Source organism: Lithobates pipiens, unplaced genomic scaffold (genome assembly GCF_037356315.1).
Source record: "Lithobates pipiens isolate NorthernLeopardFrog02 unplaced genomic scaffold, aLitPip1_a1.2 Scaffold_23, whole genome shotgun sequence".
Lineage (NCBI taxonomy): Eukaryota > Metazoa > Chordata > Amphibia > Anura > Ranidae > Lithobates > Lithobates pipiens.
The window spans coordinates 146501537-146527333 of NW_027507785.1; the positions used below are offsets into that span (position 1 = coordinate 146501537).

Below are 25797 nucleotides of genomic sequence, written 5' to 3' on the forward strand. Positions count from 1 at the left end.
GGTGATTTTCAGGCGCTACAGCGCTAATAATAGCGCCTGTGTAGTGCCTGAAAAAAAAAAAAAAAAAAAAAAAAAAAAAAAAAAGGCACCTTTCACACTGGAGAGGTGCGCTAGCAGGACGGTGAAAAAAGTCCCGCTAGCCTCATCTTTGGAGCAGTAAAGGAGTGGTGTATTCACTGCTCCTACCCATTGAAATCAATGGGACAGCGCGGCTATACCGCCGGCAAAGCTTTGCGGGCGGTTTTAACCCTTTCTCGGCCGCTAGCGGGGGATTAAAACCACCCCGCTGGCGGCCGCAGACCGCCGCTAAAACTGCAGTAAAGCGCCGCTAAAAATACAGACGCCCGCACCAGTGTGAAAGGGGCCTTACTGACAGTCGCGACGGGGGGGGGTTTAATTGTGGGGTTTTTTTTTTTTTTTTTTTTTTTTTAACAATCAGGAGTGCTTTATTGATCATCATAATACAGAATCCACATACACAAGGTATACAGTTAGCATCGTACAGAAGTCAGCATATCAATCATGAGACCAATAAAAGTGTGAACCAGAGGATACCCATTGCAGTGCCGTAGCCCACGAGGGAGAGAAGAGGGCGGAGGGGGAAAGAGGAAGACAGGGGAAGGGGGGAGGATGACGGGAAACAAGAAGAAAAAAGGGGGGGGGAAGGAGGAGGAGGAAAACAGAGGAGAAGCATCAGAGGGAATAAGAAAGTGCGAAGGGGAAAATGCACAGAGCTTCTTGTCACCGCTAGTCTCCTATCCAAGGGTGGGCCCAATCCATGGGGACCATACCTTGTCGAACTTCCAAGGACAGCCCCTGCTCATATATGTCAATTTGTACATGGGTAGCACAGCATTTATTTTATTCTCCCATGCAGACACCCTAGGTGGAGTTGGGGATGTCCATTTCACCAGAATCTCCCTCCTAGCGTAAAAACAGAGCATATAGATAAGTATCCTGCTGTGGTGTGGCCTCTGAGCATCTTCCTGCACCCCCAAGAGAGCAAGCTCCGGTGACCTGAGGACTGACAACTCCATACGAACATTCATATGTTCAAATACCCCATCCCAGAAAGTCGCCAGAGTCGGGCACTCCCAGAACATGTGAATAAATGTGCCAAGATTCACTCTACAACGGGGGCACTGCGGGTCCTTATCAGCATACATTCTCGACAATCGGACTGGAGTAAAATATACTCTGTGGAGAAATTTAAGCTGGATCAATTTGTCACCCGCTGCTATCATTACCCTGGGACCATAAGTTAGACAGTCTTCCCAATCTGCCCTAGTGAGTGTCGGGATATCGTTTCGCCATTCCTCCCACAACTGGGCCATCCTCCCACAACCGGGCCATCCTGGAGTGTCTTTTGGCAGTAGGGTGGTATACAATGCAGAGAGGGGCTTCCTCAGGTCACTATCAGACAGGAGGTCTTCCACTGGGTCCATTTGGAGCAGGGGGGGGGGGGGGGAGTCGGGAACTGGGCCCTGGCAGCGTGGCGCAATTGAATGTAATGAAAGTACATCCAGCCCGGGAGATCATATTTCCCAGATAGGTGCGTATACGTCAACACCCACACTCGATGGTCCGGAACCGTACGAAAGTGGTGCAAGGCGGGGTTGCCCCAAAGTGGCTGTGCAGGAGACCACCGGTCGGTATTCGAAAAACGACGCCTAGCCACAACCCATGCCTTTAACGTAGCCTTCGTCGGAATAGGGAGATCTGAATAAGCCCTAACCCCCCTATAAACCAGATCTTGAAGATCCCGTCGCGTGCCCACGCGCGCCGCCTCCACACGCACCGCGGCATTAGACCGGCCCCCCTCCAGCCACCAATACGCAGTGACTAGCATTGCTGCCCAATAATAGATCCGCACATCCGGGAGGGCAAGCCCCCCCAAATGAGTGGGAAGGCGCAGCGTGGCCCTAGCCAGGCGCGGAGACGCGCCATTCCACAAAAAGGAGGTAAGGCACCCATCCAATTCACGAAAAAAGGAGGCCTGGACCCACACAGGACTGTTCCTAAACATGTAAAGAAGTTTGGGCAACACCATCATCTTAAAAATGCTAACCCGACCCAATAGGTTTAGAGGCAACCCAGCCCAAGACCGAAACCGGTCTTTAACAAAGCGGAGCAGGGGGATATATTAAGTCAGTAGTATTGAGTGGGATCTCTGGATACCAACAGGGCAGCTGCTAACGAGGGGCCCGCATCTCTCAAGTATAGCAGAGCGTCGTCCGCATACAGCGATATCTTTTCTTCCACTCCACTGACCACCAACCCCCGGACCCCCGGAGACTGCCCAATAAGGATTGCCAGAGGCTCTATAGCCAAAGCAAAAAGCCCGGGGGGACAGGGGACATCCCTGACGTGTGCCTCTGTGGAGTGGGAACAGATCCGAAAGTCTGTCGTTAGTGCGCACCCTGGCCCTGGGCGCCCGATAGAGCAGTTGTAACCAACGCAGAAACCCGGAGCCAAACCCAAAACAACGAAGTACTTCCCAGAGGTATCCCCACTCCACAGAGTCGAGCGCTTTTTCCGTGTCAAGTGACGCCACCACCCAGGAGCCACTGTCATCATGCGCGGTAGACAGGTTAAGAAAAAGGCGACGTATATTGATGTCTGTACCTTTACCTGGCATAAAACCAGTCTGATCGGCATGTATCAGCTTGAAGATGATCGACGTGAGTCGAGTAGCCAGAACTTTTGCTAATATTTTGGCATCCACGTTCAATAGTGAAATAGGTCTGTATGAGGAACACTCCTGCGGGTCCTTACCAGGTTTAGGGATAAGAACAATGACCGCCTCCTCCACGGACCCCGGGAGAGCCTCAGCCGTCCCAAGGCCCAAGAACAAGCCAGTGAGTTTTGGGGCAAGGAGCTCCATATTTTGTACATAAAATTCAGAGGGGAGCCCGTCCATTCCCAGAGTTTTACCTGACTGAAGGGCCCCAATCGCCGCCTGCACCTCCTCTAACGTGATGTCACCATCCAGCATATCCCTGTCCGCCTGAGATAACACAGGGAAGGAGACCTGCTGTAGATAATGCCACAGCTCCGTCGGAGTGGAGCCAGCGCGAGAGGCATAGACCCCCTGAAAAAATTTGAGGAACCTGCGATTAATGTCTGTAGAGGAATACAGTAGTTCCCCGGTAGCACCCCGAACCTGAGCAATATGCGTGGATCCAATCTGCCCCCTTGCCAACCAGGCAAGCAACTTCCCATTTCTATCTCCAAATTCAAACAGCCGCTGCCTGGCGTGCAACAGAGATTTTTGGGTCTGCTCCACCCTGTACAGCGAGAGCCCCCGCAACGCACTCTGCCATGCCCGGTAAGTGGAGTCTCCCGGGTCCAAAATATAGGCCGCCTCCCGTCTCCCAGCCGCCCCCTCCCGCACACACCCCTCAGCCTCCCTCTGAATGTGAGAAATATTAGAAATAAACACTCCCCTCACCCAGGCCTTGAAGGGATCCCATGCATTTGGCACAGACGTCGAATCCCCGTTATCAGTCCAGTACTGACAGAGCGCCTCAGTCATTGGCTCTTTCAACCTGTCATCCGTCGCCCAAAAACCCGACAACCGCCAGAGTCTTAGTCCAGAAGGCCTATCCATAGATACAGTTAGGCAGATTGGGGAGTGGTCGGAGATACCCCTGGGTAGACGGCGAACTTCCTGTGCCCATACAAGCGCTTCCAGAAGAAGCATAGACCAAATCAATTCTAGAGAGGGCTCTATGGGAGGCTGAGTGACAGGTGTACTCCCGCACATGAGGGTGATAGTGCCGCCACACGTCTGTCAGCGTAAACGTAGTAGCCCACTGTCGTAAGTCTGAGGAGGACCTATACCCGGGGTGCAGCCTATCAAGATCATCCCTAGGGGCCAAGTTAAAGTCACCAAAGATAAAGACCTCACGTGTAGCATAGCCCATTACCACCCGCATAATATCATAGAGAACTGTCGAGTTATCCGGGGGGGGGGGGGGGGGGAAGATACAGTCCCACCAGAACCAGGTGCCTTCCACAAATAGACATATGTAGGATCACATACTTTCCGCCAGGGTCAGTACGAACATCCAGGACCTGGGACGGGAGTGATCTTCGAACCAGTATGCTGACCCCCCTAGCATAACTCGAATAAGTAGAGTTATAGTGCGTACCTACCCACGCCCTCCTAAGGCCCAGGACCCGCTGGCCCAGCAAGTGCGTCTCTTGGAGTATACAAACGTGAGGGGCATATCTCTGCAGGTAATTAAATACCAATGATCTCTTAATTGCCGAGTTCAACCCCCTCACGTTCCAAGATATAATGGAAACACTAGCCATGTTGCACGTCACGAGGCCATCGAGCCCCCCTCCCCATCCACCGCCCCCCCCCACCCCAGAGGCCACACCACACAGCACCCCGTGAACACACTTCCCCATTATCAATGCAGACATATATACCCCTGCTGGACAGCACACACCTCGTAATACAATAGCAGCTCCTAACAACAAAAAAACCCCCAAAACAAACCCCCGTCTTCTGCGACTGCAGAGAAAAAAAACTGAAACTGAAAACCCCCCACCCCCCTAGAACTGGCGATGCATTGGTTCCCATACCCCAAAACTAGAACTTGATAGAACAAATTACCAAAGGGACGGTGACTGTCAGCAAGGCTCACCACCCAACAAGACAGTAGAGATGCTGTAGAATAAACATAGAAACATTCTCCTGAGTACACTCAGGGGCACCGAACTTAAATGAAACAGATGCATAGACACTGTCCCCCACTGCGAAAAGGATTCCCAGTAACACAGTGAGATATACATATATACATCCATACATTCCCCCCACCTTCCCCCCCAGCCACGGAGTCCCGCACCCCCCCCCCCTGCCGGAGCCGGAGCAGCCACCCGCGGAGGCCCCCACAACCCCACTCGGCCAAGTCCAGACATCCAGGATTACAGTCGCTTGCCATCAAGGCCCCCCTCCCCCCGCAAGTACACATAGGGTTAGCCCAAACAGAGAGGGGAAGTTCCTCGCATGCTGACCGCAGATCCCCGAAAACATGGCCGGGGAGGGGCATCCCACATCCATCCAAGAACACTAAAAGAGAGCTAAGCCGGCATACAGACATGCACAATACACAAATGTCCCCATGCCTCAGCAGTAAACAAAAAGTCACCTTAGCCGATGAAGGTATCCATCAGTAGCAAAGGGCATCCTCAGCAGCTCAGCAGTCAAAGAAGGCATGAGGGATACATTCTGAGTACCTAGTAAACCAGGGGAGTAGAAAAAACAAAAATGGGGGGGGGGGGATAAAACATATAGGAGGGGGGAAGCAAGATAGAAGTAGACACTCTTCACCCTCGAGGAGACAAAGTCTCCAGCCATGCGGCCGCATTCGGCGGAGATGTAAAAAATTGCACTGTCTCTCCGTCCTGTACTCGCAACCTGGCTGGAAACAGGACACTGTATTTTATATGTCTTGCCCGCAAATTCACCTTCACCTGGTCGAAGGCTCAGCGCAGCTTCTGGGTCTCCATGGAGTAATCCGGGAAGAAGAGAAGCTTGGCATTTTGGTACATCAGTTCTCCCTCTTGCCGGGCGATCCGCAGAGCCTCATGTCGGTCTCTGAAATTTAGCATACGGAAAATTAATGTCCGCAGGCGAGCCCCTGGCGGGCCAGGAGCAGGAGGCACCCGATGAGCCCGCTCCACAGTGTAGTAGGGGGAAAACTGTGCAGCCAGCAGAAGGGACCGCAGCAACTCCTCCACGAACACCGTCGGGTTCTTCCCTTCCACACCCTCCGGCAGTCCCACGAGGCGCAGGTTATTCCTCCTATTCCTGTTCTCTGCGTCGTCCACCTTGTACTCCAGGGCGCGAACCCTAGTTTGGAGGGAGCGGATGGAGGCCGTATGCTCCGCTACAGAGTCCTCTGTCAGGCCGGTCCTCTGCTCAACCTTCGTCACTCGAGACCGCAGCTTGTCCAGGTCCTGCCTGATAAGCCCAACATCCAGCTGCACTGCCTCGATCTTGTTGGTGAGTGCCGCCTGGCAGGTGGCGATCGCCGCCATCACATCTTGGAGGCCAATCTGCGCCTCGTCCGCCGGGCCCTCCATCTCCGTTTGCGAGGCCATGTGCTGCAGACACCTCGAGGGAGCCGCCACACGCGGGTCCCCTTGCGGGCCGGGAGTTTCGGTAACCAGCGGGAAATGAAGTCTCTTGCCCCTGTGTCTCGTTCTAGAGGACATCTGCTGCAACTTAGGCACTATGTGTAGCCCAAAGTCGGTCAGGAGTCAGGATAAAATCAGAATAACCAGCAGAGCTCTAAATCTTGCTGCCTCCTAGATCGCCATCTTGGCCACGCCCCCTTAATCGTGGGGTTAAACCATTATTGGGGGGTTGGGGGGGGTACTCCAGACCTAAAGGGGGCTAATCCTAACTGCACTAACAGTTATTGCAGTCACAAATGACACCAATTCAATAATAAAAAAATAAAATGCTATTGGTGTCACTGTGACGGAGTGCAGGGGGGTGAAAAGTGTGCCTGCGTGTTCCACTGTATGTGTAGTGTTGGTGCAACTCGCATAGGTCGGCATCGTAACGAAAAAGACCGACACGAGGAGAGATTACATCACTTCTGCTGCTCCTGTTTACATTACAGGAGCAGAGGAAGCTTTCCATTTGTCAGGAGCAATTGCGAGAAGGTGGCCATGAATCAATGCCCTCCCCCTCATCACCGATCGCTCCTGAATGGATTCCTACTGCCGTAGGCACCAGGGGGGGGGGGCCCCGATCATGGACGTGCAGGTACACCAATATGCCTGCCCGTGCCATTCTGCCGACGAACCTCGTTGTGCGGCGGTCGGCAACTGGTTAAGGAACTTATAGGTGAAGTGCAAACTACCTTGGCTACGCTTTATGCCCCCAATGACCATCAATATACCCTCCTCCAACATACCCTGGAAAAACTCCTGGAGTTCATGGAGGGCCAGCTGATACTGGGTGGGAGACTTTAATGTCCCCCTGATCCTCTTGGCAGACATCTGCTCAGGTTTTAACTCGGTCCCCCAAGCTTTCAGGAAGCAGATAGCTAACTCACTACATAAAGCTCAGCTGGTTAAAGTATGGCACCTACAGCATTCAGGTGAGTAAAATTATACGTTCTATTACTGCCCGCATAAGATCTACACCAGGATAACTACTTCTTGATCCCCCCATGGCCAGCTACATTCAGTGTCCGATACTTCAATCGGGCATGTAACATGCTCCTATCTCCCTGGTATACACAGTATCCAGAATGTCTTCCTCTAGATACCGCTTTTGGCGTCCAAATTATAGTTTCCTGCAGGTCCCAGATGTGCTAGCAGACGTACAGTATCTAAGGAGTTGACCTTGTACTTCCAAACGAATGACTGCTCGGGCTGTGATCCAGGCACCCTCTGGGAAGCTCAAAACACTTATTAAAAGGATACACAACATGGTGCGCAAATTAAAAGAACGAAATGAACAGCTCACCCAACTCCTTTCCAAGTTGTCCTCCACTGAGTCTTGTCACAAGCATGCCCCCTCTCACACGTTGGAGATGGAGCTTGGGTTGTTGCGCAAACAGATCACAGATTTACTACACTTTATGGCCAAGGCAGAATTATAAATCTGTCGTAAAACAAGCTAAGAGGAGGGGGAACAAATGTGAGAAGGTGTTGGCTAGGTTGGTCAGGGAACACAAGCTTTCCACTTAGATTCCCCAAATTATGAGCTCCACCGGCCGGAAAGCTACATTACCCAAACAAATTTCACAGGAGTTCAGAGATTTCTACTCCACTCTTTACAACCTACTGAACAGAACACCTCCCCAAGCTGACATTGAGGACTATATTACAACTTCTCAACTCCCGTCACTTCCCATAGGAGGTTCAGGAAGAACTAGAATCCCCTATTACTCTAAAAGGAAGTCCAGCTAGCTGTTGGAGCTATGAAACCAGATAAAGCCTTGGGCCCGGATGGCTACACTATACAATATTATAAAATCCTCCTCCAGCTAATAGGACGACGTATGGTGGTATTTAACGCAGTTGTAACCAATGCCATCTTCCCTAGAGACACTTTGAGGGCTTATATTTCGTTAATCCACAAAGACCTACCTCTTGTGGGAGCTACAGGCCCATTTTGCTATTAAATATCAACTTAAAACTGTTCTCTAAGATTTTGGCTACCTGGCTGGCGCAGCATCAACAGAAATTTCTCCATCTTGACTAGGTGGGCTTTATCCCCACAAGGGAGGCAAGAGATAACACCACCAAAGCACTTAACCTCCTCCATGTAGCAACCTATGTGGGTGCCCCTTGTGTTTTCTTAAGCACAGATGCCGAAAATGCATTTGACCACATGAATTGGAACTTCATGTTTTCAGTGCTCCGCCACACTGGTCACGGAAGGAGGATGCTCAGTTAGATAGATTTACTCGACAGCCCAAGCGAATGTCCTACTCTCTGACCCCTTCCCCATTGGTAATGGAACGAGGCATTTTTGCATCGTTCCAACTCTAGAGCTGTTACTCTGTAAAAATCAGATTGAACCCAGACATACAGGGACCATCAGTGAGTGATACTCAGTGTAAAATATCAGCCTATGCAGGCGACCTACTCTTTTCTCTGACAAACCCTACAATAATCGCTGCCAAAACCTCCTTTGGGAATTTGATATATACGGTACTCTTTCAAACTTTAAAATCTATTTTTTCATGGAAGTCGCAACCCCCCCAACTATGCAATCCAACTTCCATTTCAAATTCTTCTAGAGAACTGCATTCCTGGTTTGGCAGATGAAACCTAAAAAAGAAGAAAGGAGGAAGAAGGAAGAAGGAAGAAGGAAGAAGAAAGAAGAAAGAAGAAAGAAGAGCATTCTGCCGAAGTACCTTTATCTGTTTCAGGCTTTGCCCATAAAGATACCACTTTTTTTTTCTTTTTTTTTAAAGTGGGTACAAGCCCTCTTCACCCGCTTTATTTGGGCTGACAGGGGAAAAAAAAAAAAAAATTAAAAAAAAATATAAAAATAAAAATAAAAAAAAGCGCAAAGACCCAAATGTCTCTACCGAAAAACAAAATGGGTACATCATCACATGTACCCTTAAATCACCCCTGTGTACCAAAATACAGGAAATGAATTTCAAAATATTGACCAGATCGTACCTCACACCCTCTAGACTATGCAGGGGATACCTGGCCACTTCGGACCATTGCTGGCATTGGTCGGGGGAATGAGGGGTCATTGCTGCACATCTGGATTTGAATTTGATCTGAATTTCTGGGGAGATGTACGTCGCATTATGCAGAAATTTACAGAATACAAGATACCAGATGATGCTGCATTTTTCCTATTACGTCTTTCAAAAATCCCTGCCAATACCTACAAAAAAAAAAATCTATTGCATGGCACAGGATGGAGGATTTGGTCCTTACTGCCTTTGAAACATGTTTCTCCTCTCGGATGAGGTGGAAAGCACTCCTTGGATCATAGATCACTCATGAGCTGCTGCTGAGGTCCTAAGCCTCAGGTCATCCCCTTACCTTCTTCCCCGTCCCCTTCCCTCTCCCCCTATTCTGCTCCATTTCTGACTATATTTTATTTTCTGTTAATATTTAAGAAAAAAAGGGAAAAGAGATTGGGGAGACCCTGCTACCCCTTTGCACTTGCACGATAGTCATGTTACACTAGTTACCACAGGACAGTCTCTGTCTTGATTTGTACCAATGAGTAATATGATAATGTAAAATGTTCATTGATATATTACGAACTAAACTATATGTTTACAATCTCAATTACCATTATACTATTGCTGTAATAATGGGGTCCCGCCCTTTATTGTCGTTCAATAAAAATTATATTGGAGAAAAAAAAAAAGAAGTTGATCCTACTGGATCGCAACTATCAAGTCATATTAAGCTTTATGCAAGGTGTTCCTCACTCCATCATACACAGATTTTTTTTTTCCTTAGAAAAATTACACAGTAACCGGAGTGTTCCCAGAATTAAGCCACAGACTAACATATGAGTCGCACACACCACTTACATTCAAACCTCTCAAATCTGGGTTGAAGACATTGGCAATAGTCAGAATGATCATTTAGTGTCACCTTATACAAAAAATAAATTATACAGTAAAGGTTTTCAGTAACAAAAAAAAAAAAAAAAAAAAAAAAAAAAACTTTCACCCAGGATTCTTTCAGTCCAATAAGAAATGTGTGAAAGCTGCATGATTGCTGTGTGTAATTTGTTAATAGACCCCTCTGAAAAAAGTAAAAAGTCTCTGAAAACTCCAAACATTCCTCAAGTGGTTGTTGAAGCAGTGGCATAGCATTCATGGGTACATGTTCACAGCACACAGGCCCCGAGGAGGCCCACTGTGCTCTGACACACACACTGCACCCATGGAAGTCTTAGTACGCCAAAATGGGGGAGCACCTTCATCTGTATACTCTAGAGGGAGGGATCCCCAGCACACACAACCAATGGCACAGCAAGCAGGAGGTAGACCGGTCCCAGAGAGAATAAAGGAGCAGAGTGCTGCATCTCTAACGAGAAGTGCTCAGTTAAGTAGCGAGAACCTCAGCCTGTAGGTGGATGACTGGACGATCCATGCAGAGTGCCGGCCCTGACGCCTGGATGGAGCGGGAAAGGGGAGGAGGAGAGGAAGCCGATCATTGGAGGTAAGCAGGGGGCACAGGGCACATTCTTTGAAGTGGCAAGATGTATCCGGCGACTCAGCTCTTTCGCTGTGTGATGATCGGGCTGGGAAAAGATTGTCAGAAGGAGCGCAGCAGCTGTAAGAGCTAGATTCATGCCTGAAAGCCTTCTGACCACCGCCATCCCCATGGTTACTACCCACTACCATACACACTGTCACCCTCTCCCTGCACATTGTTCCTACCGCCATACACTCTGCACTCCTCTCCTTGCACAAACTACCGACCACCATACACTCTGCACCACTTTCCTGCACATACTACCCACCGCCGTCCGTACTATGCATTCCCATTACCACATTCTGCACTATGAACGTCATCTTAGACTCTATTTAACCATACCCTCTTCAAGCCACGCCCAATATTTGACGAAATTTAAACCATGTCACGCTTCGCATTACGCACGTTAATGTTCCAATTGCTTTATCACCAATCCTTGTTTCCACGACAACCCAAAAATTTCAAAATCCAGTTGTCACAGGGACAGAAAGTGAGGTGAAATCTTCTGAAATCTTCTGACCAGGGGCTCAGATAGCAAAACAAACATTACAGGGGTGTTAACCCTTCCCTATGTGATAAAAAAAAAAAAAAACCTGTTCCAACTTGCATACAAATTCAACTTAAGAACAAAGCTACAGAATCTCTTTGTAACCCGGGGACTGCCTGTAAATGCAGGTAATTTCACAGACAATTACTACACCTTAGCTTAGTATTATTTATGTGCAATATCATCCAAAAGAAAGTATTTAGGGTATTTATTTTGCTCTATCAAAAAAAAGAGTAAAAGCCATCATGTCATATAGTCTAAAGAGGAACAGCTTAAGGCAAGGACTTCTTACCAGATTTCTGTGTGGTAGAAACTTCAGGAATCTTAGGACAATACACCTCTGAAAAAAAAAAATATAAATAAATCATTGTTAGTGGAAATTAGCAAAAATGTAGGGTGTAAGGAAAGTATGCAATATAGAAGAATCAAATCTCTAAAAAGGGTTGTAAAAGGTAAATATTTTTTCACCTTAATGCATTAAGGTGAAAAAACATCTCACAGTGCCAGCGCCCCCAGCCCCCCAATTTTACTTAGCTGATCCCTTGAAAAGTCCCGCGCTCACCCCCGACAGCCTCTTCGCCACTCAGCCTGGCCACTGATTGACTGGAGTGTATGGATTGAAAGCAGCGCAGCCACTGGCTCGCGCTGCTGTCAAGCACATCCAATGATGTGGCGCACCAGGGCGGGGCCGAGTGATACAGAGAGCAGCTATAGCCACCGGCTGTATCACGGGAGCGCACCCGCAAGTGCTTCTCACCAAGCGAGGGAGCTTGCATGAACGTGAGAAGAGCGGGAGGAAGCAGAGACACCCGCCGAGGGACCCCAGAAGACCAGGTTCTGTGCAAAACGAGCTGCACAGTGGAGGTAAGTATAACATGTTTTTTTTTTTTTATATATAAATAACACACACACACACACACACACACACACACACACACACACACCTTTACAACCCCTTTAATGTATCAACAGCAATTAGGCTCTACTCACACCTATGCAGGTGCGAAAATTTGCACTTTGTGGTTCACTGTATTTAGGGCAGCCCATTCAACCAATTTCCTATGTGTGTTTTTCCTCCAATAAGGAGAACCCCCTAGATGTACCGGCTACATTAGGAGAAATAATGGAGAAAATCCAACACCTGCAAACTAAAAAAAAGCTAGTGGGATGGATGGAATATTGCCAGAGATGATTAATCACTTTCAGACCAGACCATTTTGCTGGCTTAACCACTTAAGGACCGCCGCATGCCAATGTACATGTACGTGCTTGCCTTCCAGCGGGTGGGGGGGGGTCCGTTCGGACCCCCTCCCGCTGGATGCGGCGGTCCGTTTCGCTGCAGGAGCGATCCGGGATGAGGGGATGGCCGTTGGTTTCTGGCCATCCCCTCTCGATCGCTCCTGTCGAATGAGAAGCTTCCTCCCACTGTGTATAGTAAACACAGGCAGGGAGGAAGTGATGTCATTCTCCTCGGGCGGTCTTTTTGACCGGACTACGGTTTTGAAGTGAAAGTAAGTGTGCACCAACACTACACTAACACAGGCACACAACCCCCCCCCCCCCCCAGTCACAGTGTCACTGATTGCAGTGATCATTTATTTACTGATCACTGCATTCAGTGTCAGTTGTGACAGTAAAAACTGTCAGGGCAGTTAGCATTAGGTCCAGGGTAGCCCCCTACCACCCCCCAATAAAGGTTTAACCCCCTGATTGCCCCTAGAGTTAACCCTTTCACCCCCTTTTGCCAGTGTCACTAAGCGATCATTTTTCTGATCGCTGCATTAGTGTCACTAGGTAGCTAGTTATTTTTTTAGGTTCACCGCCAGGTTTTTATAGCGCTAGGTAACCCCATATACTACCCAATAATGGTTTTAACCCCCTGATTGCCCCTAGTTAACCCTTTCACCAGCGATCACAGTATAAGTGTCAATGGTGACGCTGGTTAGCCAGTTAGTTATTTAGGTTCCCCGTCAGGTTTTTATATAGCGCCAGGGACCCCCATATACTACCTAATAAAAATTTGAACCCCCTGATTGCCCCTAGTTAACCCTTTCACCAGTGATCACCGTATAAGGGTGACTCTGGTTAGTTTGCTTTTTATAGCATCAGGGCACCCACCATTTATTACCCAATAAAGGTTTAACCCCCTGATCACCCGGCGGGTGATATCAATTAGGTTTTAGGGTCAGGGTCTGCATCGCCCCAGGCAGCGCTAGGTTAGTGCCAGTACCGCTAACACCCACGCGCAAAGCATAAACCTTCCGTAGTGGTATAGAATCTGAACAGATCAATATCTGATCTGATCTATACTAGCGTCCCCAGCAGTTTAGGGTTCCAAAAAAGACGCATTGTTAGCAGGATCAGCCCAGATACCCGCTAGCACCTGCGTTTTGCCCCTCCGCCCAGCCCACCCAAGTGCAGTATCGATCGATCACTGTCACTTACAAAACACTAAACACATAACTGCAGCGATCACAGTAAGGCCTGATCCCTGCGATCGCTAACAGTTTTTTTGGTAGCTTTTTATATTTAAATACGGAAGGCAGTGCTTAGTTTTCGGGGTCCCGTACGTGGCTAGGCTCCCAAAAAGTCCCCCACATGTGGTATCCCCGTAGTCGGGAGAAGCAGCAGAATTTATTTTGGGGTGTAATTTGACTTATGCCCATAGCATGTGTGAGCAATATATCATTTAGTGACAACTTTGTGCAAAAAAAAAAAAAAAAAAATGTTTAATATTCCTGCAACTTGTGGCAAAATATAAAATATTTCATGGACTCAACATGCCTCTCCGTAAATAGCTTGGGGTGTCTACTTCCCAAAATGGGGTCATTTGGGGGGGGGGGGGGGTTGTGCTATTTTGGCATTTTATGGCCTTCGAAACTGTGATAGGTAGTGAGGAGTGAAATCAAACATTTGCACCCTTAGAAACCCTGAAGGCAGTGATTGGTTTTCGGGGTGCCGTATGCAGCTAGACTCCCAAAAAGTCCCACATATGTGGTATCCTCGTACTCAGAAGCAGCAGAATATATTTTGGGGTGCAATTCCACATATAACTATGGCATGTGTGAGCAATATATCATTTAGTGACAACTTTTTGTAAATTTTTTTTATTTTTTGTGTCATTATTCAAAACACTTGGGACAAAAAAAATAAAAAATATTCAATGGGCTCAACATGCCCCTCAGCAATTTCCTTGGGGTGTCTACTTTCCAAAATGGGGTCATTTGGGGGGGGGGGGGGCTTGTACTGCCCTGCCATTTTAGCACCTCAAGAAATGAGATAGGCAGTCGTTAATTAAAAGCTGTGTAAATTCCAAAAAATGTTTTTTTTTTTTTTTACTAAAGACATGTGGCTGAATAAATTTTGCCCTAAATGTATGACTAAAATTGAGTTTATTCGATTTTTCTTATAACAAAAAGTAGAAAATATATATTTTTTCCCTCAAAATTTTCGCTCTTTTTCCATTTATATCGCCAAAAAAAAAAAAAAAAAAAAAAAAAAAAAAAAAAAAAAAAAAAAAATCGCAGAGGCAATCAAATACCATCAAAAGAAAGCTCTATTTGTGGGAAGAAAAGGACGCAAATTTCGTTTGGGTACAACATTGCATGACCGCGCAATTACCAGTGAAAGAAGTGCAGTGCGAAATTGTAAAAAGACCTCTGGTCCTTAGGCTGAAAATTGGTCCGGGGCTTAAGTGGTTAAGGCCAGACCACTTTTTGCGATTCGGCACTGCGTCGCTTTAACTGACAATTGTGCGGTCGTGTGAAGTGGCTCTCAAAAAAAAAATTGATGTCCTTTTTTTCCCCCACAAATAGAGCTTTCTTTTGGTGGTATTTGATCACCCCTGTGGTTTTTATTTTTTGCACTATAAACCTAAAAAAGAGCCACAATTTTGAAAAAAATAAAAATAAAAGCATTTTTTACTTTAACCACTTCAGTATAACCACCGGCCGTATATATGCATTGGCCGGGTGGGAGCCATCTACTCCTGATAGGCTGTTCAGGAACGTCCTTCAGGAGTAGCGGGATCGCGCGCGCGCTCGCGCAGCGGCGCGATCCCGATGTGCTTGTGTCACCCGGACACGGCACATCTCAGATCGGCAGGAGGGCTCTGTGATTGGCCCTCCTGATCACATGACGGCCGTGTCCAATCACGGCCGTCATGTGATGTAAACAAACAGCCGGTTGCTAGGCAATCAGCTCTCCTCTCCTCACACGGAAGTCACCGCTGAGAAGAGGAGAGCAGAACGCTGCAGCCGGCTGATGATCAGTGAGTATGGGCTGCTTTTTACAGCTTTTTACTCACTGATCATCAGTGTAGTGTAAACACACAACACACCACACAGTACAAACACAGTCCCCACATATGTCCCCAAAACACACGTCCCCAAATAATAAAAACACATGTCCCTAATAATAAAAACATGTCCCCCACATATGTCCCACTAAAATCACATGTCCCAATGATTATCTGCACACATATGTACGTGATCACCTGCACACATATGTACATGATCATTTGCGTACATATGTCCGTGATCACACAAACCAATTATTATACACTTAACGGAATTTTTTTTTACCAAAAACATGTAGCAGAATACATTTTGGCTTAAATTTATGACAAAATTTGATTTTATTGGATTTCTTTTCAAATAGAAAAAAGAAAATATTGTTTTTTTTCCAAATTTCCGCTATTTTTGCGCTTATATCGCAAAAAAAAAAAAAACGGAGTCGTGAATAAATAACACCAAAATAAAGCTCTATTTGTGCGAACAAAATGATAACAATTTCATTTGGGTACAGTGTAGCATGACCGCGCAATTGTCACTGAAAGCGCTAGAGCGCTGAAAGCTGAAAATTGGGCTGGGAAGGAAGGGGGTGAAAGTGCCCTGTATTGTAGTGGTTAATACTTTAATAAATATCCCCCAAAAATATATAAAAAATATTTTTTTTCCCTCAGTTTAGGTCGACACATTCTTCTACATATTTTTGGCAAAAATCGCAATAAGCGATTGATTGGTTTGCACAAAATTTATAGAGTTTACAAAATAGGGGATAGTTTTATGGCATTTTATCATATTTTTTATTTTTTATTTTTTACTAGTAATGGCAGCGATCAGCAATTTTTATTGTGACTGCGATATTATGGCGGACACATCGGACATTTTTGATCAGTGCTATAAAAATGCACTGATACCTGTGTAAATGACACTGGCAGTGAAGGAGTTAACCAGGGGTGGCAGTGTAGATGTTAAGTGTGTTCTAGGGGTGTGTTACTAACTGTGGGGGGCATGGCTGTGTGTTAGTGAACACTGATCTCTGCTCCAATCACAGGGAGCAGAGATCAGTGTCACTTGTTGCTAGGCAGAATGGGGAGATGCGGTTTACTTCCGTATCTCCCCGTGAGACAATCGCGGGTATCCACGTGGCGATCGAGCCCGCAGGACACGCAACCGGACTTACGGAGGTCCCGACCGGCATGTGCACGCGCCGCCGGCGGTGCGCACTCGATGGCAATTTCAAACGGACGTACCTGTACGCCAATTTGCCTACGTACATCGTCGTGCACCAGTCGGGAAGTGGTTAAACACGGCTCCGCAGATGTACATGCTGCAATACGTACAGCCGAAACAACTAATTGATTAATCAACTACTAATTGATTATGAAAATAGTTGACAGCTATTTTCATAATCGATTAGCTGGGCAGCCGATTAGTTGGCCTGCATACAGAATGCATTATTTGTTTACATATCAGGAAATACAGTGAAGCACATATACAGCTCAGTACACCATACATGTCAATAAGTGCTTGAGAACTTGTGAATGTGTGAGGAGCAATGCCTCATGGGACATGTAGTCCAGGGCAGGAAGTGAATGGTTTTAAAAGGAAGAAGTTTACCTTGCTATAGGGGCACTCAATACTATACTTTGCAGCTTGCCATTAGGGCACGCTGAAGGCAGGAGGAGCCAGAAGCATCGGTGGGGGACCTTAGAAGAGGGAAAACAGGGCTGCTTTGTGAAAAACCATTGCACAGAGCAGGCAAGTATAGCACGTTTGTTGTTTAACCGCAAGGAGAGCTGATCAGCATCATATCCTCACAGGGAACAGGCGGATATGTCATCGGGGCAGTGATCATCAGTGCCCCGATTACAGCAAAGCCCCCCCCCAGTGCTACCAATCAGTGCCCATTAGTGATGCCAGTCACTGTTACCTTTGTGTCCATCAGTGCCTGCTCATCAGTGCTGCCAAGCAATGCCCATCAGTGAAGGAGAAAAATTACTTATTTACAAAATTTACTGACAAACTAAGGAAAAAAATAATTTTGGTCCATTTTCTTTTTTTTTGTAAAAAATTAAAAACCCAGCAGTGATTAAATACCACCAAAAAAGAGCTCTATCGCACAATTGTCATTCAAGTGCGACAGTGCTGAAAGCTGAAATTGGCCTGGGCAGAAAAGGGATGAAAGTGCCCTGTAGGCAAGTGGTTAGGGAAAAAATAAATAAATAAAACACCCCCACACACCACCTCATAGAACCGCTAACTATCCTGATCCATGTGTCGGAAGCGATTAAAAAAGGGATAATCGGTGGGTCCACCAACAGAGAAACTTTTCCTGTATGCAGATAATGCCCTCCTTTACATACCGGACGCATCTTCCTCTTTAGATGCAGCCTTGTAAATGAACTGTTATGGGACTTTTTCGGACATTCAGATTAACTGGACAAAAATCACTCCTTTTTCCGCTCTCTCAATCCCTTCCACCAGTGGTAGCCCACATTCCATTAACCTCTGTAGACAAATTTAAAAAATACCTGGGTACTGAAGTTCAGAGAGAACATTTAAAAATCTTAACTGATAACGTCAACCCAGTCCTCCAACAACTTATCTCTTGGTGTCAAGCGTGGAAATCCCTTCCCCTTACCCCAGTTGGAAGAATAAACCTACTAAAAATTACATTTCAGAATTTCTCTATATGGTTTTGCAATACCCTGGTCCCCATTTGTAGTTCCTTTCATTAGGAAACTAGACCAGGTAGTGGGCGCCTTCATCTTGGCAGGCTCTGTCCCCAGGGTGGCTAGGGATACTCCCATGCTTCAAGAAATACTACTGGGCCGCAATTATGGTGACGGTACACCGGTGGTTCACCCAAACTTGCTCTAACCCAACTGTGAAAATGGAGGCAGCAATTCTGGGATCTTATGTGGCACTGAGCAATCTGGTATTCAGGGGCACAAAAGCACACCCAGATATGATGACCCCGATGCGTACAACGATGAGGGTATAGGAACAGATGTTGGCAGCTCAAAGCGCAGAAAATACAATCTCCCCATACACACCACTATGGGGAAATACTAGACTACAACGCATCTAAAATCCATTCTGGATCCTGCCCTATGGGCTCCGTATGAGATCAAAAAATCATACAACACATTATGCTCAAAGGACAGTTGCTTACCTATGATGAATTGTGACATGCTTTTCAACTCCCTTCAACAATATTTTTCAGGAGTCACTTTGGGTGGGGGGCTTGTGGAACCCAGCTTACCTTGGAGAGCTCTGAAAATTCAGTGTCCAGCTCCCCCGGCCTCACCTATGCGTAAATCACGCTGTGTCCATTAGGAGCAGAAAGTGACAGAGAACGCCAGTCTGATCTATGTCAGACTCGCTGTACAGCCTGGAATGTTGTATATACTGTGTGTTGTCTCATGTTGTTGTGAACTCTTTGCTGGGATCGTTTGGGGTGTGGCTGTGTCCCTCTGCCTTAGAAGTGTATTATGGGGTGGATGTTTGTATTAGTATTCCTGGAATGTAAACTGGGGGCAGGACCTGCTGATAAGCTGCTCTACTGTTCAAATGTTTTAGTGCCGGTGTACTTAAATGCTGGACAGTTTATCCCACCCTGAATCAAAAGGGAGGGGGGATTGTCCCTGAGTTGTATATCTGTTGCTACATGTGTTTGAATAGAGTCTGTTTTCACCCTACATTAAGTTGCAGCTAATGACTGGGTGTGGGATCTCGGATCGTGTGGTACCAGACAGAGGGAGCATTTACGGCGGGCAGACTCATCTTATATACGTGGGGGGGGTCCATCACAATTGGTTGGCAGCGGTGGGATCATGCTTCCTTCAGGTGAACATGCCCAAACCACCACCAAGATCCAATGTCTGGATAGCAGGAGAGCAGAGGTACGTCATGGAAGAGGAATTCCAAAAGGAGGTTTTGAGAGTTCTGGATACAGCACATGGGACTCGTAACAGTGCAGGTGCTGCTAGGATGGTATGATTCAGTCCTCCTACAACTCTGGAAGAAAGCGCTAGATCTCAAGCGCCACCACCAGAGAAAAAGTCTCCCCTTCGTCCATGTAAGGTACTTGTCACAGTACGAAGTGCGAATGCTGTTATTGGGGGAATAACCAAACCAGGGCTTGATAGCGGAGCCCTCCAGTGGGCCCAAGTGTGCCCAGGGACAGCGGATGTCAGCCCCATGGAAGGCTTTGACTACGGTGGCCTGGGACTGTTTTGTACTGGAGGCTGTCCAAGGACCCCAACTTTGACAGTGATCTGGAGTGGTGTTTGGAAGAAATCATGGGATTACAGAGAGTGAAGCCTGAATGTCTCGGAAGTGCTCTGGGCACAGGAAGATTTGGAGTTTATGGCTGTTCAGGAATGGGAGCTGGAGATAGTCTATAGACAGCTGCTAGACTCTGCTCAGCAGCAGGGTGGGGCTCCCTTTGCTTGGGACTATGCAGAAGTACCAGCCGACAGTCCTGAAATCATGGCTTAAATAATCGACAATGGAGCAGAGTAATAGTGTGTTTTGCTCATCTCCATCTATGGAAGCAGAGCTCTTATGGCAGACGCAGCAAGTTTTAACTCCTCTGGATGAACCTGTTTCTGCACAAGACAAGGTTGGATGGAGGAATGTGCCTGTCCAGCAGCATGCAGGAAAATCGATAGTGGAAACTCTGGAGATTTCTGTCCCCAAAGCTAATTGGTTACTAAACCCTCACTTTTTATTTTATTTTTTATTTTTTTAACAAACACGTCATACTTGCCTCCTCTGTGCAGTTCCTTTTGCACAGCTTGACCCTGAGCCTCCTTTTCTGGGGTCCCTCATGGGCGCTGGTAGCTCCTCCCCACATAGAGTGCCCATGTCGGAGAAGCGTTTTCCTTTTGTGGACACCCGTGTGGGCGTGCTCCTGAGTCCTGCTTCTGCGTCCTTAGACACAGAAAGCAGGACTCAGCCCCGACCCCCATGTCATTGGATTTGATTGACCTCAGCGGGAGTCAATGTCTGCGCTATCTATCCATAAATCAATAATACACACTCCACGCACTCAACCCTGTGTATCACCACTGCGTTTTTATAAACCCTAAGAAATCCTGCTACCACTCTAAACAAATTAGTGTACAATATTCCTAACAGTGTGGAATAAGCGGCACTCAATACTATGTAAGTGAAACCAATAACATACACTGTGAGCACTAATGTATCCAATAAATTGATACAAGTGACAAGTGTTCAGTGAAATGTAGCAAATCAAACTATAAGTGAAACCAGCGATTTCAAAATATATAAAGTGTCCAATTTAGATAACACCAACAGAAAATGTCCACTTCCTAAAGAAAGTTCATGACAGTATGCATATTAGATGGTGACCAGTGTATCATACTCATCGTACTCATAGTGATAGGCCACAAATTTTTCCTGGAAAAATATTTATATACCCTTCCTTCCCAGACCAATTTTTATCTTTCAATGCTCTCACACTTTGAATGCCAATTAGTCATGCAACATTGTACCCAAAACAAAATTTTTATAATTTATTTCATACAAATAGAGCTTTCTTTTGGTGGTATTTAATTGCCACTGGGTTTATTTTTTGCGACATAAGTGAAAAAAAAAAAAAAAGGGGGGGGGAGAGAAAATTTGAGTTTCTATGATTAAATTTTGCAAATAAGTCATTTTTGTTCATAAATTTGGGCCAAAATGTATACGGCTACATCTCTTTGGTAAAAAATGACCCAAATTAGTTGCCATTAGTCTCTGTGAAAGTTAAAGAGTCTACAGGCTGTGATGCAAATCATTGAAAATTGAACACAGCTGATGCACCGACGGACTAATCTAATTTTTTGAGGCCCTGAAATGTCAGGAAAGTACAAATACCCCCCAAATGACCCCTTTTTTTTAAAGTAGACAGTCAAAGGTATTTAGCAAGAGGCATGGTGAGTTTTTTTAAGTTGTAATTTTTACCCACAATTCTTAATAAAATTAAGAATTTTATTTTTAATTTTTATTCACAAAATTGTCATAACAACAAGTTATTTCTCACACACAGCATATGCATACTTCCAATTACACCCCAAAATACATTCTGCTACTCCTGCTGAGTAGGGCGATACCAAGTGTGTGACTTTTACACAGCCTGGCCACATACAGAGGTCCAACATGCAGGGAGCACCGTCAGGGGTTCTAGGAGCATAAAATTACACCTCTAATTTCCTAACCACCTATTACATTTGTGAAGGCCCTGGAGCCCCAGGACAGTGGAATTACCCACAAAATTACCCAATTTTGTAAAGCAGACACCCCAATGTCTATTCTATGAGGCATGATGAGTCTTTTGAACGGTGACAAGTACTCTTTATTAGGGGGGACATTCAGTGTGTGCTGGTGTGTACTGTAAGCGGTAACGATATGTTACCGCAATCTCCTTCTTACACACAAATAGGTTTGTTTACATTCTGTGACCGGCTGCGATTGGACACAGCTGGTCACGTGGTAAAGAGCCAATTTCATTGGCTCTTTACTGCGATCAGGGTTGGGCTGCGTCAGGGTGACAAGCCGCATCCCCGATCACCGTTCTGTGCATGCCCTAGGGGCGTGCACGAGCGCCACAATACATGTGACCGGCCTTGATTGGACACAGCTGGTCACATGTTAAAGAGCCATTTGTTATTGGCTCTTTACCCGGATCAGGGATGGGAGATCCCATCTGCGGATGACATATGACTATAGCCTGGTATTGAAGTGGTTAAATGTAAGGACTTATTCTTACTGGTGGTTAAAATATTTAAGACCCCTTTCACATTGCTAGCATTTTTTTTTCACTAAACATTTTTCACTAAACATAATGCCTGTATAGCGCCTGAAAAAAAGCTGCTCCATGCACTCCAGTGTGAAAGCCAGAGGGCTTTCAGACTGGAGTGGTGTGCTAGCAGGGTGTCACAATAAGTCCTGCCAACAGCTTTTTTGGAGCTGTGAACTCACTGCTCCTCCACCGATGTTCCCCATTGAAATCAATGGGGCAGCGCTGTGATACCGGCGGCATTTTGCGGGCAGATTTAACCCCTTTTCGGGCGCTAGTGGGGGGTTAAAACTGCCCCACTAGCAGCCCAATAGCACCGCTAAAAGGACAGTAAAGTGGTGCTAAAAATAGATCTGCTTTACCACCACTGACCTCCGCCCAGCCCCCCCGGCTCGGTTTGAAAGGGCTCTAAGATTTTCAAACAAAAGGAAGGTTTCCTATTCAGAATAAGAAACTGCCAGATTAGTAAAACAGCAATATCAGGACCGATTTAATCATACAGTTTGTAGTGTACATAGACAATACAATGGGATAAAGGAATATTCCTGAACTTTACTTTATCTCATGGTAACTGTGAAATTGTGTGAATGCATCAATGCAGTGCATGTTATCTCAGCTTGTAGTCATTGAACGAGTTTACCAAAAATGTAAATATTGCAGAATATACAGTCTCATGGTACAAAACTAAGCTCCATTTCATGCAGAATAAGCTAAATTATTAATGTATCTTTTAGATTTTAATAAAATGCTTTTGGAGTAAAAATCTTTGATAAAAATCCAAAATAAATAAAATACAAAATCTATTTAAATGAAAAAGAATCAGTTTTTAACCACTTAAGGACCTCCGCATGTAGATATACGTCGGCACAATGGCACCGGCAGGCACAAGCACGTACCGGTACGTGCTTGCCTTCCAGCGGGTGGGGGGTCCGCTCGGACCCACTCCTGCTGGCTGCGGCGGTCCATTTCGCTTCAGGAGCAATCCGGGATGAGGGGATGGCCGTTGGTTTCTGGCCATCCCCTCTCGATCGCTCCTGGCGAATGAGAAGCTTCCCCCACCTGTGTAGTGTAAACACAGGCAGGGAGGAAGGGATGTCACTCTCATCGGGGCAGTCTTTTTGACTGGACTGCGAGGAGAGCAGAGATAGTAAGTGCACCAACACTACACTGACACGTAGGTACACATAGGCACACAAATCACCCCCCCCCCCCGATCATTTATTTACTGATCACTGCATTTAGTGTCAGTTGTGACAGTAAAAACTGTCAGGGCAGTTAGTGTTAGGTTCAGGGTAGCCCCCTAACCCCCCAATAAAGGTTTAACCCCCTGATTGCGCCTAGAGTTAACCCTTTCACCCCCTTTTGCCAGTGTCACTAAGCGATCGTTTTTATGATCGCTGCATTAGTGTCACTGGTGCCGCTAGGTAGCTAATTTTTTTTAGGTTCACCGCCAGGTTTTTATAGCATTAGGTACCCCCATATACTACCCAATAAAAGGTTTTAACCCCCTGATTGCCCCTAGAGTTAACCCTTTCACCAGCGATCACTCTATAAGTGTCACTGGTGATGCTGGATAGCCAGTTAGTTATTTAGGTTCCCCGTCAGGTTTTTATATAGCGTCCGTGACCCCCATATACTACCTAATAAAGGTTTTAACCCCCTGATTGCCCCCAGGCAACCCTTTCACCAGTGATCACAGTTTAAGTGTTACGGGTGACTCTGGTTAGTTAGTTTGCTTTTTATAGCATCAGGGCACCCACCATTTATTACCCAATAAAGGTTTAACCCCCTGATCACCCGGCGGGTGATATCAATTAGGTTTTAGGGTCAGGGTCTGCGTCGCCCCAGGCAGCGGTAGGTTAGTGCCAGTACCGCTAACACCCACGCGCAAAGCATACACCTCCTGTAGGGGTATAGTATCTGAACAGATCAATATCTGATCAGATCTATACTAGCGTCCCCAGCAGTTTAGGGTTCCAAAAAAAAAAAAAAAAATACGCATTGTTAGCAGGATCAGCCCAGATACCTGCTAGCACCTGTGTTTTGCCCCTCCGCCCAGCCCAACCAAGTGCAGTAATCGATCAATCACTGTCACTTACAAAACACTAAAACACATTACTGCAGCGTTCGCAGAGTCAGGCCTGATCCCTGTGATCGCTAACAGTTTTTTTTGGTAGCATTTTATATTTAAATCCTGAAGGCGGTGCTTGGTTTTCGGGGTCCCGTATGCGGCTAGGCTCCCAAAAAGTCCCCCACATGTGGTATCCCCGTACTCAGGAGAAGCAGAATTTATTTTGGGGTGTAATTTCACTTATGCCCATAGCATGTGTGAGCAATATATCATTTAGTGACAACTTTGAGCAAAAAAAAAAAAAAAAGGTTTGTTATATTCCCACAACTTGTGATAAAATATTTAATGGACTCAACATGCCTCTCAGTAAATAGCTTGGAGTGTCTACTTTCCAAAATGGGGTCATTGGGGGGGGTTTGTGCCATTTTATATTATTCGAAACTGTGATAGGTAGTGAGGAGTGAAATCAAAGATTTGCACCCTTAGAAATCCTGATGGCAGTGGATTGGATTTCGGGGTCCCGTACGCGGCTAGGCTCGCCAAAAGTCCCACATATGTGGTATCCCCGTACTCAGGAGAAGCAGCAGAATATATTTTGGGGTGCAATTCCACATATAACTATGGCATGTGTGAGCAATATATCATTTAGTGACAACTTTTTGTAAACTTTATTTTTTTGTGTCATTATTCAAATCACTTGGGACAAAAATGAAAATATAAAAATAAAATAATAATTCAATGGGCTCAACTAGAGTACCTTTTTTATTTTTATTTTTTTGGAATTTGCACAGCTTTTAATTTGACTGCCTATCTCATTCCTTGAGGTGCTAAAATTGCAGGGCAGTACAACCCCCCCCCCCCCCCAAATGGAAAGTAGACACCCCAAGGAAATTGCAGCAATCAGCAATCAGCAATTTCCTTGGGGTGTCTACTTTCCATTTGGGGGGGGGGGGGGGGTTGTACTGCCCTGCAATTTTAGCACCTCAAGGAATGAGATAGGCAGTCAAATTAAAAGCTGTGCAAATTCCAAAAAAATAAAAATAAAAAAGGTACTCTAGTTTGTATAACTTTTGCGCAAACCAATAAATATACGGCCAGAAACCAACGGCCATCCCCTCATCCCGGATCGCTCCTGAAGCGAAAACGGACCACCGCATCCAGCGGGAGGGGGTCCGATCGGACCCCCCACCCGCTGGAAGGCAAGCACGTACATGTACGTGTTTGTGCCTGTACATGCCATTGTGAAGACGTACATTGGCATGCGGTGGTCCTTAAGTGGTTAAACCCCCAAAACAAAGCAGAGACCTTAGAGAATAAAATGGTGGAGGTTACATTTTTTTTGTGCCGCACGGTATTTGCG

The 25797-nt window shown here is 46.3% G+C and overlaps 1 protein-coding gene across 7 annotated transcripts in view; it reads right to left on the reverse strand.

Moving 5' to 3' along the window:
* IPPK (inositol-pentakisphosphate 2-kinase) overlaps window positions 1-25797 on the reverse strand; it is a 1165378-nt gene that overhangs the window by 1137541 nt on the left and 2040 nt on the right. For 3 of the 7 annotated variants that reach the window (XM_077452467.1, XM_077452466.1, XM_077452471.1), the window contains exon 2: window positions 11565-11612. In XM_077452467.1, coding sequence (XP_077308593.1) covers window positions 11565-11612 — 48 coding nt within the window. Of the gene's footprint in view, window positions 1-11564; window positions 11613-18733; window positions 18975-25797 lie in introns of those variants that run through there. The other 4 variants (XM_077452469.1, XM_077452468.1, XM_077452470.1 and 1 more) reach the window with 4 other exon arrangements.